We start from the raw sequence: 18158 nt of genomic DNA on the forward strand, positions 1-18158 counted from the left end.
CCTGAGCGTCTCTGCGCGGGATGAAGGGGAGGTGGAGCCCGACCCGGCCAGCTGTCCCTAAAATGGCTCCTAATCCTGCCTCTGCCAGGCCCTCGAAACCATGACAACCTGTAACCAAGGAGAGAAATTTTGAGGTTGAGAGGGAGACGAACAATGAGCCAGAAACAAGGCATGTGGTAGAAGTTTGTCCACATGCATTCAGGAAGGGATAAAGACATGTCTCAATCAAAAATAAGGAAATCTTCCAGAGAAAATGCCAAATGTGCAATAATGTAGTGCCTTAAGAGGCAAAAGAGCAGCAGAAGTGATGAATAGTTCTTCAATGAGCTGACACAGATATTTAAAAAGATTGCTAATTTATTAAATGGATTAAAGGTAAATCTTTTTATTTAGACTCAACAGTGCAGGTGGTTCATAAGTTACCCCCACAATATTTCACAATATATAAAATGATTGTACAACTAAATTCTGTATATTTACAGTATATATACAGTGTGTGTCTGTATATATATATATATATATACAGACACACACACACACACACACACACACACACCATATACCATATATGTATATATATGGGCCAGTGACATGACGTGCATATTTTTGTGTCCAAGTGCATTATTTCCTTTTAAAATAATTTGATAAATTCATGACATACGTATATCACTTTAATCTATTAAACCTGTTTAGTGTGAATTCCTTTTTAGCACATTTAAATATTACATATTATTTTATGTTTTGTTATCTTAAACCCCCCAAATGTCAGGTGGTGCAACTGTCCGAACAAATGAACAGACTAAGAAACGATTTAAAATGGCGTCTTAATAATAATTTTTTTTAAAACGAAATACTATGGCAGCATTTTAGTTTTGAAACCTTTTATATAAACATAAATACAAGTAGTTTTAAAGCTGTTGAGATAATTGAAAAACTTTTGTCCAGCAATTTGTATGTCAGTGCGGCACAAATGCAACATGGCTCTTTTATTATGAATTGACGAGGTGATTACAGTAAACATGATAATGCATCATCCAGAGGAGCCCGACTGATCCTTGTGGCAGAATGAAATGGTTTGTAGATCTCTCTCAAATACTGGTAAAAACTGCTCATTTTAAGTATGGGTAGGTTGGTATGCTTTCCATGTCAAATTTCTCAGAAAAACTTCCATCTCGCTCTTAAATACTTTCTATGGGATCAAATTAGTCAGTACCAAAGGCAAAATTGGAACTATTTTAACAAAATAATTTAAGATCATGGTGCAAAAATGAGTACACCCCAATGAATGTGTCTAATCAATCAATCAATCATCATACAGATGGCCACGGGATGATTGATAATTAAGAGTGGTATTCAAGAGAGAAAATCCACTCCCATAATGCTGACAAAATGGCTCCACATGGAAAAGAAATGTCACAAGACCTGAGATAGAAGATCATTTCTTTGCACACAAAAAAGATCAAGGTTATAAGAAAATTAGTAAAGCATTCCCAGACAGCAACCATGTCGGCCCAGATCCGGCCCACATCTGGTACGTGTTGAATCCACATGTTCCAGATGTGGCCCGGATCTGGGCCGACACCATGTTGCTGTGTGGGTTGCTTATACGTTTGAATACTGTTGCCAAAGTATCCAAAAACTCAAAAAGGATGGACTTGTGGGAAGCTTGCTGAGATGTCCAGGCCTTGTCAGACCTTGTCAAGAGTGTTTTGTGATGACAGAAGTTGAAGAAAATCTCCATGCAAGTTCAGCACAGTTGGCTAAATCGTTAGAAAGTCAAACTGGGGTGAGTGTTTCCAGTGACACCATGCGATGTACACTGTGGAGGAGTGCCATGCATGGCTGTCGTCCACCAAGGAAGCCACCGCTGAAGCCCATGCTCAGAAAAAGCGTCTAGAATTTGCCCAAGCTCGTGTTGACGAAGGCGAAGACTATTGGGACTCTATACTTTGGAGTGATGAGACAAAGATGAATCTGATGGTACCAACAGTAAAGCATGGTGGTGGTAGTGTTCTTGTGTGGGGAAGAGGAGAAGATGCTACCGGTCCCTCTTTCAACATGACAATGACCCAAAAATGACATCTAAGATCACTGGTTCATTTCTGAGGAAGAACAGGGTAAAAGTGATTCAGTGGCCAAGCATGTCACCAGACCTCAACCCAACTGAACAACAGAGTTCAGAAAAGGCAAGCTGAACTTCCTTCTAGATCCAGCCACAAATCATTAGATTAGTTTAATTTGTTGTAGGGTGTAGTCATTTTTGCAACACCTCATTTGAATTTAATGTATTATTTTTCTTATCCTAAAGATGCAAGGTGACCACACTCTTATGTTCATAAAAATAAACATTTAATAAAACTTTTTGTAAAAAATGCAGCAAATTGGTCTTATATTCACTGAGAAATGGATAAAAATCTTAATTTTCAAATGGGTGTACTCATTTATATTATGTAAAATTTATATAAATCAATATATATACATAGTATGGATGCTGCACACTGGTGGCGGTTGAGGAGATATCCCCCCTGATATGATTGCAAAAGCGCTTTCGGTGTACAGTTGCACATATGGAGGCGCTATATAAATGCCTCATTCATATAGATATATATATAAAAACAGCAACAATGGAAAAGTGTTTCCTTTGCAAATCAGGAAAAACAGATGTGGTGTAACGTCCAATTCTGACCACACGATGGCGACACATGTACAGGTGTGTGCAGTGCCGTAAATAATCCAAACATCCGCTCTCAAAACAGTTACAACTAAGCACTCATTTTGAGTTACATCATTTTTATTGGGTAGTTTATGGTATATGAGGAAATACAACATTCAGAAGGCAACATGCTTAAAATTGGCTATAAGATCATTTTATGGTTATTCATTCATTCATTTTTTTTTCTATTTTTAAGTCAGTTTCTGTAAATAATAGTTTATTTTAGTATTATTTTTATACTAATATTATGGTATTTATCAATATTTTAAATTGGCTTCATATGCTATATAATATAGGCTATATAAATTTATATATAGCGCTATATAAATGAAGGTGATATATATATATATATACATACATAATATATGTATATATACTGTACAATATATATAGCTTTATTTAATATTTATTTCAGTAGCTAAAAGCAACATTTCTAATTGATTAATATTGTATTGCATTATTCATATTTCAATTACCGAAAACTATTTTAATAGTTTCAGTTAACCACAACAACTCTGTTATATTCAGATAGCTTACCTTAATGTCCCCACCACAAAATATTTCGAGATGTGTTTAGATGGTATCAAATGTTTCCCCAGACATTCATCATAAGGTTCAGTAGTTTATCGCGCTGTGTCTCATCCCTTTTCTCCTCCCCTCACGCATCAGTGTTTGACTGAGAGCAGAAGTTCATCAATCTACCCGAACGTCTCGAACGCACGAGCTGAACGGAAGAGACCTCGAGCACGAGTCGCCGTGACAGAGACCATATGACTGAGATCTCACAGCGAAATAACATGAGCTGCACTTCGACTTAGATCGTGTCTACGGAAATGAACGGCAGATAAAGCACCAGTACAAGCTGCATCCTGATGCCAGTTCAGTACCTGGAGGAAAAGGTAATGCAAAACCATTCTGCTCAGCTCTGATGTACTTACTGTGGTCAGAATGATTTCATCACGTGTTGATTCACTTACATTATAAAAATGTATAGGCCTATTGTTTTATATGGGAAAGATTTAAGCTTACATGAATGCATTATCAATAGCCTATACACCTACAATTTTCTGCTAAGTAATATAATGGAAATAGTTTCTATACAGTTAGTTTCTGAGGAAAATCATTTTCACTTAATGTTCTGCTTTACAGCAAGCTATACAGTGGCTTAGGCTGTAACCTTGAGTGATTTTATTTTATAGTTGTTGTTTTTTATCTTATCAGCATGTCCTGAACCTTGCTCTCAGTCCTTAAAGATCTTGCATTGGTGTGGTTTTTTAATTATCACGTGCAGTAATTGCCCACTGTTCACCCACTCAGCTCAGCTCTTTAATCATCCTCTCTATCTCTTTTGGTCTTTCCTGAATGCGACTTTCTTCCTTTGTGATAAGACCTTCCTAACCATTACACAAGTCAATTCATCAGATTTATGACTGCTGAGTTAGTGTGTGAAAGGTGGGAACAATTGCAACAATTTCAAATTCTAAATTTAAATGTTTTTTTCTTCTTCTTTTTTTCATGGAATCAGTGTAAAATTCCCATTTATTCCTCTCAGATTTCAGGATGTCATTAACTCTTATTAGATAACCATGCCTCGTCAGTGTATAGTTTGTCATAGTCAGCATCAATGGCTCTCAACTTTGAGCTTAAAATATACAAGCTGTCAATTAACTAGACATGTCCCTGAATGTGCATTTTTTCATTTCATCACGTGAAGACGTTTTCAAAGCTTGTGCTTTTGAGCGTAGCTCTTTTGAGTCCATTGAACCTTGAGGAGCATGTGACAGATCAGCATGCTGACGCACCAAGAAGTCTCCATACTAAAAGTGAGAGAGAGAGTTGAGTTGGACTTGACGTATTAAAAATCCCTCCTCTTGGTCTTGGTTGAATAGCGATCAGGTTGATCAATGTTCACGTCAGGGATGGCGATTGATTAAGCTGTTGGCTAAGACACACAATCCTGTCTCACGCAGTAAGGAATACGAGCAAGCTGGATGTTTTACTTGCATGTAGACCTCTTTCTCCGGGTCTGTGTTTACACACCTTTAAAAAGCCATTTGCCCTGACATCTAATGGATCAGTAATAGCCATATGTACGTTTGAAAAGCAAGAGTGTGTATGTGAGCTCTTTATGATTGCCCTGTTTCTTTGGAGATTATTATATGTGCATGCATGTGTGTGTGTGTTTGCATAAGTACTGAACACTCTCCTTCTATCTTTCCCAGATGTCACCTCAAGATCTCAAGAACTAGCTGGGAACTTTTCAGATCTTCCTAAAACTGACTGTGGAACTGGTTTAGACAGTCTTATTGGTATCTATCAGGCCTTTTAAAACAATGGCGTCTTACAGTCCTGCTCACACAGAAGAGCCGTCCTCAGAGGTAACGAATGGCGACCTGAAGGCAGGCGGCTCGCAGGAGTGCATGAAACTGAAAAAAGAAATATCTTTGCTCAATGGCGTGTGCCTCATCGTGGGAAACATGATCGGCTCCGGGATCTTCGTCTCACCTAAAGGCGTACTGATGTATAGCGGCTCCTACGGGTTATCTCTGGTAGTATGGACAGTCGGTGGGATCTTCTCAGTGTTCGGTGCGCTCTGTTATGCCGAGCTCGGGACCACCATCAGCAAGTCGGGCGCCAGCTATGCTTACATCCTGGAGGCCTTTGGAGGCTTTTTGGCTTTCATCCGTCTATGGACTTCTCTTCTGATCATCGAGCCCACCAGTCAGGCCGTGATAGCCATCACTTTCTCCAACTACATGGTGCAGCCCATCTTCCCAACGTGTATAGCGCCCTATGCAGCCAATCGTCTGCTAGCCGCAGCCTGCATCTGTGAGTTGGTGTGTGTGTGTGTGTGTGTGTGTGTGTGTGTGTGTGTGTGTGTGTGTGTGGATGTATTTACAACGAGGTGCTTTTGTAGATTACCTGTGAAGGTTTGTGTACTTCAAGTCTCCAAGAACATCATTTGAGATATGAGAGTTAAAAGGAATCCCAGACAGCAACATGGTTTCGGCCCAGATCCGGCCCACATCTGGGCCTTGTGGAATCCACGTGTACCAAATGTGGGCCGGATCTGGGCCAACTCTATGGTGCTGTCTGGGAAAATTCACCCAGAATCCTTTACCCACCATTCCAAAACATTTGATTTTTTTTCCCAAGAGAATAGAATACACTATGGTTCAAAAGTTTGGGGTCAGTCATTTTTTTTTTTTTAAAGATAATACTTTTATTCAGCAAGGATGCATTAAATTGATCATAAATGATGCTGAAAATTCAGCTTTGCATCACAGGAATGAATTACATTTTGAAAACATTTAACTTTACGTTTCATATTAAAATAGAAAACAGTTATTTTAAGTTTTAATGTTTCAATCAAAGCACTCACGTGGTCTGCACTCTAATTTTTTTTTTATTAGTATCAAACATTTGTATATTTAATCTCTTGCTTGATACTAATAAAAACATTTTTAGAGTGCAGAACTGTTAAAATTATACAATGTATATTTTTTCTCTATTTTTTAAATACAGCCTTGGTGAGCATAACAGACTTAGTTCAAAAGCATAAAAAAAACCTTACCGACCCCAAACTTTTGCATGGTCATGTGCTTTGCCACTTTTCAGTCCGTTTCTCAAAAATGATCATATAAATGAACATACACTGAATGTTGGTAGCACTTCGATATGAAAGAGCGTGTGAACAGTGAAGGAATTGGCAGCAGGAAGTGGGTAGTGGGTTAACATTACACAAACATAAACACAGTGCTACATTTTCCACAGACAATAAGAGTGAATGATGGCATTAAACGTAGTGGAAAATCTATTGAGTTAAAAAAACACTCACAAAAAATGTTCTATGGTATCACTGTCTGACATCATCACAGTAGCCTACATTTTTGTAAGGGGAGAAAAGAGCAAGAGAGGAATTATGAAGTTATGAGAAATAATGAAAGCCTGTCAGTATTTAATGTTGAATGAAAAAGGGAAGAAGAAAAGAATGTGTCAGATGAGTGCTGCTAATGTTGAGGGCTGATTTCACGTGATTCGTCTAACTCAGAACAGACATGCACAATAGCACAAAAAGTGCTGTCTGATACAGAAAGTGACGATTGGACTGGCATTTCTTGACATTCTCCTCAATTTTGAAATCTAAGAAAAACGATCAACCTCAAATGATCAACACATCAAATAATCTAGATCAGTGGTTAATCTAGATCATGGTTTGGCCATAGGACCTACATTTTCCCATGGCTGTTCAGGCTCGACCCTCTTTTTAGGAAATACAATATATATATATATATATATATATATATATATATATATATATATAGAGAGAGAGAGAGAGAGAGAGAGAGAGAGAGAGAGAGAGAGAGAGAGAGAGAGAGAGATTGTAATAAATTGGTTTTTAAAAACAGAGCAAATTTATTTCACAAAAAAATTGATGACACACACACAATTACCGCCCCAAGTAAGAAAATGACTAATACTGATGAATAAACAGTAGACCTATAAGGTAAGGCTGTTAAATAGCAGCCACAAACTAGTTTTTGCTAATACAATAAAGTTTGTAAGTTGATTCAAAAATATACCATATAATATAAACATTTACATAAAGATATACCATGGTGAATACACAATACTAACATGAACTGTTAATAAAACATGGAAACTGCAACTGATTAATAGAATGAACATCATACCTGCATGCAAATCCTTCCCAACTAACATATGCCGTACCAGTTACGTGAAAAATTGGTACTTTACTTTTTTTCATGACTTACTAATTGACAACATAACTACAGAGGTGGACAGTAACAAAGTACATTTACCTGAGTGCTGTACTTAAGTACACTTTTTGAGTATCTGTCCTTTACTTGAGTATTATTTTTTCTGGAAACTTTTTACTTTAACTTCACTAGATTTGAAAAACAAATACTTTTTACTCCACTATAATTCTGTCAGGTCCTTGAGTAGAAAGTAATAACGTCAGTCAGGGGATGATTTTGATTGCAGAGACCCGCAGGGGTTGCATTTTTGCAGGGGTTGCATTTTGGCTGGAAATGAAAGTCGGATTGACATCAGAAACCGACTGATGTTGGTTTCTGAAGTCAACCCAGTTTTCAACTGTGAGTAATATTTGACCAGTAGTATCTGTACTTTCACTCAAGTAAGGAAGTTGTGCTTTGTCCATCTCTGCATAACTATGATGTTGCTTGATCTTAGTGTCTTTTGTGCTTAATTTATAATCAAGTGATATACGGTGAACATCGTCGCATTTGCGCTTGTACTTGCACAGTATAACGTCTGACCGGACAGGAAAGTTTGTTTTTCTTAGGTGAGAGACTTTTTATTTCGTGACAAGCTTCGAAAATAACGATAGAATGATGATGACACGTACATATAGCGTGACAACATCTGAATCGAGACAACACGCTACTCTCAGGCACTATCACTTAAACTGTGTCTGACAGAAGAGTCAACAGCTTTCACACACATCTTTCAAAATAAAAGTCTTGCATCAGAGAAATGTTTCTTTGACGGCACACTCCATGACTTGTGCCCCACCAGTTGAGAAATTATGTTTAAGTTTGGGAGGAACACGTTCAAATTGCCTAACCAATCAGCAAGAAACGAGGCCTCGACAGTTTTCTGCATCCCACCATAACCCCGTCTCCTCATACTCACCTGGTTACTATCCTAACCAGATATACAGGGGGAGTACTCTGGGTTCGGGCCAAACTCGGTGCCCTCCCCTCGGACAGCACACCAAATACATTTTATTTGGAAGTGTGAACTTGTGAAACACTGATCTAGATCAACACTGGTCCTGGAGCCCATGAACAACAAGAGGCTGCTCAGTGCAGAGCCAGTAAGAGGAGTTTGACATCTAGGTCTCCCTCACTGGAGATAATGGGTAGAGCTATAAGGTACATCCACACCCTAACCCTACCCAGAACCCAATCACTAAACATAACTCCACCCATTAGGTCCACAGAGGTGGAGCCAGACTAGGTTAATCTCCACCCATTAGGTCCATAGAGGGGGAGCTGGGCGCCATTTGGCTCTGCAGTGAGCACCATCTTTCGAAGGCCAAAGGCGTCACAGAAGGCTCCTTCGAATGTGGCCTACAAATGCGTTCGTCTTTCCCTGGGACACGAAGGATAGAAACTGGATCCTTCACAGCCTAGTCTATCTCAAGATTAATTGCATGCCGGTGACGACTTGATTTTTTGAGAGAAAATGCAGGATTAGCCTTTTTAAAAGTACGTTTTGGGTTTCATCTTACCCGAAATGATCTAACGATACAAATGTAAAAAAAAAACACGGTTGCACTTTATTTTACAGTACGTGTACTTACAGTGCACTTACCCAAGAACATACTGTAATATAAGGTAACTACATGGGTTAAGGTTAAGTTTAGGATTAGGAGTAGGTTCAGTTATTGTAATTACTCTAGTAATGTAGTAACTCTGTAGTTACCCCCAAGATGGGATTTTATAGATAGTTTATACTCTTGATTAAGTACATAAGACCAGTGTTGGGGAAAGTCACTTCTAAAAGTAAGTTACAATGTTGTGTTACTCCCTTAAAAAGTAACTAATTGCAATACTTAGTTACTTTTTATGAAAAATAATGTGTTACACTACTTTTGTGAAACGTTTTTTTCTCACCTGGGCTGGGCTTACTTAAGCAATCAAACTAAAAATTAAACTAATTTTTGCTTATTCGGATGGTTGAATAGGATCATCGAAGATCAGTAGCAAAGACATTGATTAATAAAGTGAGATTAAATACATAAAGCATATTTATATTATTTAAAAGATTTAATTATTGCAGTTTTGCATAATATTCTGAGTTTGCATTTCACAGTTTTTATTCATTTTGAGGTATACTGAATCTGTTTTTGTGCAAGTGATGAGTAAATGCCAGCTCAATACCCATCATGTTTACACACAATGCCTCTGCACTTATTCACGATTTCTCTCAACATGTGGACAGAAGAGCTGTCAGTCAATACATGGGAAAACAAAGTAACTTGCGTTACTTATTTGAAAAAGTAACTCAGGTATTTTGGTGTACATTTAAAAGTAATGCATTACTTTACTGGTTACTTGAAAAAAGTAATCTGAGTATGTAACTTGTGTTACTTGTAATGTGTTACCCCAACACTGAAATGGACCATGGCGAACATATTTAGACAGGTTGTGAAACCTGTTTTGTTTTCAGACTGTTGAATAAAACTTTTAAAATAGCTCAGTACTAAGTCACTGCCGCTCGTCAATGGCAGCTGTCACAGTTGCTGTAGGCGATCCTCCGTAGGCTAGACCGTCCCATTTAACAATGCTCGATTTGACCTGAAGTCCACGTTCTTGGAAGGATGCAGCCTCTGAATTGGGACATGCTTTTGTATGCCCCCATAATCAAACACACTTGATTCAGGTCATCAGCCTTTTATAGAGACTTCATGACCTGAAATATAGGTGTGTCTGATAAAAGGAGACATTTAAAATGTTCTACATCTGAGAAGCACTAATTAAGATTAAGAGTAGATAAAAAGTTTGTCTTTCAAATACATATTACACCCGCAAATCTAAATGAAGTGTGCAACAAACACACATGCTTCATTGAAAGATAAGAGGTACTGAGATCCTGCTGATTCCTGGAAGGTAAAGTCCTCCCGATTACCAATCTTATCCTTATGACTAATAGCTAATGAAGGTTCAGTATGGCATCGAGCCAAAAGGACATTGAGTGAGAAGGAGAGCAATAGCTGTCCTAGTGGACTTATCTAGAATCCAGAGATACACTTTCAATCTCTCTCTTTCATCCCAAATACAACGTGTACTTTCTTCTGCGTGTAGCTCTTTTCTAAGGGACAGTAATACAATGTTAATATTATTGGTATTTGGTACTTCCAACACAAAAGAAGATATATTGGTAACCAAGCAGTTTTAGTGAGCATTGACTTCCAAAAGAAAGAAAAGAAAAACTGTTTCAACTTAAACTTAAAATATCAGAACAGTCTGGATTGACACGAGGGAGAGTATGTCCATTTTTTGGGTGAACTATTACTTTAGATATGCTAAATATTTACATTTAATCATCAGGCCCGTCTGAAATCAAATATAATGAATTAATAACATGATAACATGGACATATTCCTCAAGTAGAAATAGTTCACCTCAAAAATTTACATTTTGTACAATTACTCAAGTCGTCTAACCACATGAAACACAAAATTAGATGTTAGGCAGAATGTATGAGTTACAGTGAAAGTGAATGGTGTTAGTTTCATATTTCCATTGTATATTCATTGTAAAAGATGAAATAGCCATACAGGAATGAGACACATATCTGCCCTCCATAAGCCTTAGTAGATTAGAAACAGGTGTGCGAGCAGTTTATGAACTTGAGGCAACATTGATAGCAGCCTAACAGATAAGATGAAGTCACGGCAAGACTAGAAAACAGTTTTTTTTCTTCTTCAGAAATGTGTGTTCAGAGAGAATTGTCTCGATTCGTGAGAGAGAACTGTAGCATCCACATATTAGCCTATATCTTTTTTCAGTTGTTTAATGGGTCAGACTGTGATTATATCTTGTAAGCGTGATTGTTTTTCCCAAACCAGTTGTGACACATTGTTACTTCCTCGTTGGTGTTAAGGCGACACAATCTGCCCGCTCTGACTCGATTTCAGTTCACTTTCCACTGGTTTATTTCCTGTATGAAGGCATCATCAAGGGGGATTTCCAATATAAAGCAATACAAATTTGTTTTGAATTGTTTTAATGCTCTCTCATGGAACGCATTATCAAAGGCGCAGGTGCTTACAGCTGGATTTGCTGTATGACAGAAAAAATACCCCGCTAACGCACGCAAACTTTAGTGCTGCCCTAAGCTCTTTCGTTCCTTGCAAAACAACCAGCAGGAGTGCTAGAGTCAGCAGGCCTGCTTCCTCAAGCCAGGAAGACTACCTTACTAAAGACACACACATGATCACACACACACACACACTCGCTCACACGCTCACTTTGTCTGAACCTCCCACACAAATCAAGACATTCCTGGGTTAAAACAAACTGACCCCTGAAGATCATTGATCCTCTTGGAAAACAGGGGAAGACCATATCTATTTCATGTTATTGCAGTGATGTTGTGACTAGACTGACTCAGACTCACAAGAACACCCATGCGGATCCTTAAAGGTATAGTCCACCCAAAAATGAAAATTTCACCATCATTTACTGACTCTCAGTCCCATTGACTTCCATTGACATAAATACAAAAGTCTTGTCAAATGAAAATGTGACATTCTTCAAAATATCTTATTTTGTGTTCAGCAGAAGAAAGACCTGCATACAGGATTGGAACAACATTAAGAGGGAGTAAATGATGACAGAATTTTCATTTTGGGGTCAACTATCTCTTTAAAGCCTAGTAGAGGCACACCTCATGCACCTCATGTCACCTGAGCTCCTGAGTGCGATGATAATTGTTTTTTCAGCTTCACCTATGTTTGTTCTGCAGGCTTGCTGACCTTTGTGAACTGTGCGTATGTGAAGTATGGGACGCGCGTTCAGGACATCTTCACCTACGTAAAGGTCCTAGCTCTCATCGCCGTCATTATCACTGGCCTCGTCAAGATATTCCAAGGTAAAGAAGACACTTCAAGAAAATATATTACACCTGTATAATGTTTGTGACTGTTTGTATCTGTATGTATACAATATAATTAAATCCTGCTGGTTTGTGTGTGTGTTTGCTCCAGGTTACACACAGAACTTTGAAGGGCTGTTCTCAGGTTCCTCTCACGATCCTGGTGACGTGGCTCTGGCATTATATTCTGCTCTTTTCTCCTACTCCGGATGGGACACGCTGAACTTCGTCACTGAGGAGATCAAAAACCCTGAGAGGTAATCTATCTATCTATCTATCTATCTATCTATCTATCTATCTATCTATCTATCTATCTATCTATCTATCTATCTATCTATCTATCTATCTATCTATCTATCTATCTATCTAATAAAAGTGCATCTAGCAGGGTTTACCTGTTTTAAATGTCTTTATCTTTGATTCACTCCATTTGCTGCATGTCTAATTGAACACAGCAAACATGTGGTTTTGTCACATGCCTATTTGTGGGATGTTCAGGTCCGTCATGTGACAAGAGCTCCCTTTAAACTTTCCGTCACACAAACTTTCCAAGCACTTCTCCATTTGGGTCCTGGGTAGAAGTAACTACTCTGTGTTGCTAAAGACCAGAATGAGATGTTATGAACCTGTCATTATTAGAAGAAAATGATAATCACCACCAATATACATCGAAAATGGAAACATCTACTGTGGTGTCCAAACTCGGTACTGTCCTGCAGAGTTTATCTGCCTGGAAGTTTCTAATATGCCTATGGGTTTGCTCTAAGAGCTTGGAGAGTTGTAGACTGTTTACAGGCCAGGTGTTATATGCACAATAATGCTGCCCTCTGGTGGGTTTTTTATTTGTTTATTTATTTATTTGCAGAAATCTCCCACTGGCCATTGCTATCTCCATGCCCATTGTCACAGTGATCTACATTCTTACCAATCTGGCATACTATACAATCCTGCCCATCCCTGCCATCCTGGACAGTGACGCCGTGGCTGTGGTGAGTATTCGTCTCTGGAGCCAGTCAATATTGTTGAGAAACACCGAACATGGCGGGACAGATTCATTTAGTAGATTTTTAGTAGACATTTAGTCTTTTTTAAACTTAGTTCTTATTTGATTTTATTTGTAAGATTTTGTTGTGATTTTGAAAGACGTGACGTTATGTTAAAGGGATAGTTCACTTTGAAATTAATTTTTGATATGTTTTAGCTTACCTCAAGGGCATCCAAGATGTAGGTGTCTTTGTTTCCGCAGTAGTTTCAATTTTGATATTTTTAGGTCAAACCGTTCTTGTCTGTCAGTCATATAATGCAGGTCTATGGTCACTGTCTCAAAACACAAGCACAGAGTCCAAATTAAAACAATTCCCCATCGTCCAAATGAAACAATTCCCCATCATAAGTACACATTGATGGCCTAAGACACGAAACGAGCGGTTTGTGTGAGAAAACGAACAGTATTTATATAGTTTTTAGCTCTTGAAAACAGCACACGTCCAAATGGTCTGACGGCGCGGGCGAGTATAGATGTATACATAGATGTCGCCTTGGCTACGGTTTCGTTCCAATGAACTGCAGTAGCGAAGGCGACATCTAGTGTATACATCTATACCCGCATAGATATATACACTAGATGTCGCTTTGCTACGGTTTCGTTCCAATGAACTGCAGTAGCCAAGGCGACATCTATGTATACATCTATACTCGCCCGCGCCGTCAGACCATTTGGACGTGTGCTGTTTTCAAGAGCTAAAAACTATATAAATACTGTTCGTTTTCTCACACAAACCGCTCGTTTCGTGTCTTAGGCCATCAATGTGTACTTATGATGGGGAATTGTTTCATTTGGACGATGGGGAATTGTTTTAATTTGGACTCTGTGCTTGTGTTTTGAGACAGTGACCACAGACCTGCATTATATGACTGACAGACAAGAACGGTTTGACCTAAAAAATATCAAAATTGAAACTACTGCGGAAACAAAGACACCTACATCTTGGATGCCCTTGAGGTAAGCTAAAACATATCAAAAATGAATTTCAAAGTGAACTATCCCTTTAACCAAGGCTGCATTTATTTGACCAAAAATACAGTAAAAACAGTAATATTGTGAAATTACAGCTTTAAATTATTTGTTTTCTATTTGAATATATTTTAAAATATAATGTATTCCTGTGAAAATACAAATCTTTTGTAATATTATAAATATCCTCCTGATCAATATAATGCATCCTTGCTGAATAAAAGTGTTAATTTAAAAAATCTTCCTGACCCAAAACTTTTAAACAATTGTGTACATTAAATAAGTAAAGTTTTAAGTTTGAATCATCTTTGGCTAATTAAAGTTTTAATTCACAGACGTTTGCAGACCAGGTATTTGGGTATTTCAACTGGACAATACCGGTCGCTGTCGCCTTCTCCTGCTTTGGAGGATTAAATGCATCAATAGTGGCTGCATCAAGGTGAGTGCCATCACATGCAGCATAACCAGTGCCATTGGCCCCGTTTATCCATTGGCTAATGGATTAAATAAGATCATGCAATTTACATATGAATGTGACCTGAGAAAACTTTCATATGCTTTCGTGTCTGCTCTGACAGCAGTAAGACCACACCGAACGCTTTGAGTGTGTGTTAGAAATCAGGAATGGTGAGAGAACATTGTGCTTGGTGCGTTTTTCAAAAACGCTTCTTAATACCAGGTGTAAACAGGGACATTGTTGTCATCTGATTCACCACATTCCCTCTCAGGCACCATTTTCATTTTCCTTCTTAACATCAGCCTCAGCTCATTTCTCATTCACGTATCTCCTGTCAGGCTGTTCTTCGTGGGCTCCAGAGAGGGCCACCTGCCAGACTACCTGTGCATGATTCACGTCACCCGCTACACCCCCATCCCTGCCCTACTCTTCAATGTCAGTTCCCATCATCTCCATTTGTCTCTCACAATATGCTGTTTTATAGATGTACTTTTGTTCCGTTTCAATCCTGTGCATAGCCCATAAATCATTGTGTCTATAACTGAGTAGTATTCTCACACGTTTTGTTGTGTGACAGGGCGCCATGGCTCTTGTGTATCTGTGTGTGGAGGACGTCTTTAAACTGATCAACTACTACAGCTTCAGCTACTGGTTCTTTGTGGGTCTGTCTATCCTGGGACAGATGTACCTGCGATGGAAACAACCAGACAGAGTACGACCACTAAAGGTAAACCACACAAACCAGAATCTGCTAAAATCATGGTGTCATATGTGACCCTGAACCGTCATAAGTCGCACGGGTATATTTGTGGTAATAGCCGAAAATACATTGTTTGGGTCAAAATAATCGATTTTTCTTTTATGCCAAAAACCATTAGGATATTAAGGAAAGATCATGTTCCATGAAGATACTTTGTACATTTACTACCGTAAATATATAAAACATTTATTTTTGTGAGTGAATGCAACACAATTGCGAACATAAATGGACAACTTTAAAGGAGATTTTCTCAATGTTTCGATTTTTTTGCACCCTCAGATTCCAGATTTTCAAATAGTTCTATCTCTGCCAAATATTGTCATATCCTAACAATACATCACTGGAAAGTTAATTTATTCTGCTTTCAGGTGATGTATACAACAAAATTTCTAAAAACTGACCCATGTGACTGGTTTTGTGGTCCACGGTCACATATAAAGTCTCATTGTGAGATATAAAGTTGCAATTGTGAAATAGCCTGTCAGTAAACGTGTCATCAGAAAAGAGAAGAGATGTTGCTGCAAGATGGAGGGGAAGTGATTTGATTAAAGATTATGAGGGCACATGAATTTTAAGAAAATTATAATGTTTACTGATTAAAATGTGTCATTTGTCACACCTTGAAAAGGAAGTCAAAACAAATTGTTGGGGTGAAAAATACTCTTATAAATAACTATTAATTTTGGTTTAGTGCACAAGCATTATAGTGCCATTAACTATCCCAGACAGCAACATAGTTGCGGCCCAGATCCGGCCCACATCTGGTAGGTTACATGTGGAATCCACACGTACCAAATGTGGGCCGGATATGGGCCGACACTATGTTGCTGTCACCGGAAGTCATTTAGTAGGCCTAATAATAATAATTTGCTCTCTAAACTCTCATTTATCTTAACTTTTTTCTTTTTTTCAGCTCAGCCTGTTCTTCCCAATTATATTCTGCCTCTGCACTATATTTCTTGTGGTGGTGCCTTTATATAGCGACACTATCAACTCGTTAATCGGCATTGGCATTGCCTTATCGGGAGTTCCCGTCTACTTCCTGTGCTGCCATCTACCCGCCACACGCCGGCCAATGTGGCTCCGCAAGTTTATTGGTATGTCTTCTAATACTAGTTTAGATTTACAGAGTTAAAACTGCTCTTAATATTGATGAGTCAATATTTTCATTCCCCTTTTCCCCAGCATCTTCAGGTATACTCATTCAGAAGGTGTGCTACTGTGTTCTTACTGAGATGGACACCGGGGATGAAAAAGCAGAGTAGAAGAGGACGATCCGACGATGCACTGAGAAGACAACTGTGCTATACCTGGAATAAACCTGGACATGCAATACACAAGCTGCTGATGCGATTAACCTCGTTTCACACTGGTTACAATTTTAGATTTATCAGATATCACGTGAAAAGTCCCCCGCAAGTCCTTTATATTTATTAGAAATATTTATGTAGAAGAGCTGCATTTTTGACCAGTTGAATGCTGGTTTAATGGGGGACAGTAAACTAACTCCTTGGCCTGGTTTCACAGACATTTAGGCCTTAGTTTAATTATTACATTTAAAGGTGCAATAGATTCTCTACAGAAATGTCATGCTGGTTGAAAGTCTCCTAATATACTGATAGCAATCACTATGTTTAGCGGTCTAAATGTTTTTTTTTTTTTTTTTTTATAAATATATATCGTCTGTGTCCGAATGAAATGAAGCATGTGTTCCCTGTCAGTCAACGTGTGTTTTTCATCAGCTCGATCACGTTCGCTATGCAGACAGAGCGAGAATGGCAGGCAAACAGTACTATTTTAATACTGTTACTCACTGTACTGTAGTTTTCTCACTGGTGAATGACACATGATGTACCGTAATCCAATAACGTTGTCTCTGGTCACCTGTGCATGTTCATGTGCTTTGGAGGAGGCGAGGTTTAGACAGTGATTTGCTTTCAATGCTAGCAGGCTAAAGTTAGCATTTCCCAGATCACCTATTGCACCTTTATGTAGCTTTTATAAATGTGCCTTTTTAAAAACATTACTAGTGTGCATCTTGAGACAAAACAATGCACTGACATATTTTAAGATATAGTAGTGCAAGTTGCTTTCAGTTAAAACAGCTCAAACATGCATTTTAGTCTAGGACTAGACTTAAGTCTTGTCTGTGAAACCGGTGGATAATGTGCGACAAAACGATTTTTGACTTGTTGCAGGGGTAGGTAAGATGATGAAATGATAGCACTGACAACAGAGGAATTACTTAGAGACATTTGTACCATTGCTTTTTAACAGCTGTAAACCTAAATCAATCTGGCACATGTTAATTTAACATAAATGTAGATGCTTGTACACTAAAAGCCTAATGAAAAATCTTGTATTTTGAAGAAAGGAATTGCCACTACAGAATGTTTTATCTTTACAAGTTTATATCTGAATATCAAAAGCAGTATTTTCCATTTTTTGTAAAGACTGAAATGACAATGGCAGTGTTATTATCGATTTGTGATAAATAACTAGTTGAATAAGACAAAAAATAAACGAAATAAAGGACAAAATGCTAAACCTGTGTGTGCGTTAA

General features: G+C 38.2%; 1 protein-coding gene across 1 annotated transcript; it reads left to right on the plus strand.

The window, feature by feature from the left end:
• Positions 1 to 3387: 3387 nt before the first annotated feature.
• On the plus strand, positions 3388 to 18139 carry slc7a7 (solute carrier family 7 member 7). The gene is made up of 10 exons (XM_081353943.1): positions 3388 to 3612; positions 4936 to 5542; positions 12236 to 12361; positions 12477 to 12621; positions 13230 to 13353; positions 14714 to 14817; positions 15174 to 15270; positions 15413 to 15562; positions 16509 to 16692; positions 16781 to 18139. Exons 2-10 carry the CDS (start codon positions 5047 to 5049, stop codon positions 16858 to 16860), a joined length of 1506 nt encoding a protein of 501 aa, XP_081210069.1. The 5' UTR covers positions 3388 to 3612; positions 4936 to 5046; the 3' UTR covers positions 16861 to 18139.
• The last annotated feature ends 19 nt before the right edge of the window (positions 18140 to 18158 follow it).

The sequence above is a fragment of the Scardinius erythrophthalmus genome (genome assembly GCF_964197995.2).
Source record: "Scardinius erythrophthalmus genome assembly, chromosome: 2".
NCBI classification, from domain to species: Eukaryota; Metazoa; Chordata; class Actinopteri; order Cypriniformes; family Leuciscidae; genus Scardinius; species Scardinius erythrophthalmus.

Bases quoted from the DNA above. Each gene is read 5' to 3' on its own strand.
- slc7a7 (XM_081353943.1), top strand. From the start codon at position 5,047: ATGGCGTCTTACAGTCCTGCTCACACAGAAGAGCCGTCCTCAGAGGTA. The intron at 5,543-12,235 runs GTGAGTTGGTGT...TTTGTTCTGCAG, and splicing joins GCTAGCCGCAGCCTGCATCT to GCTTGCTGACCTTTGTGAAC. The intron at 15,563-16,508 runs GTAAACCACACA...TCTTTTTTTCAG, and splicing joins ACAGAGTACGACCACTAAAG to CTCAGCCTGTTCTTCCCAAT.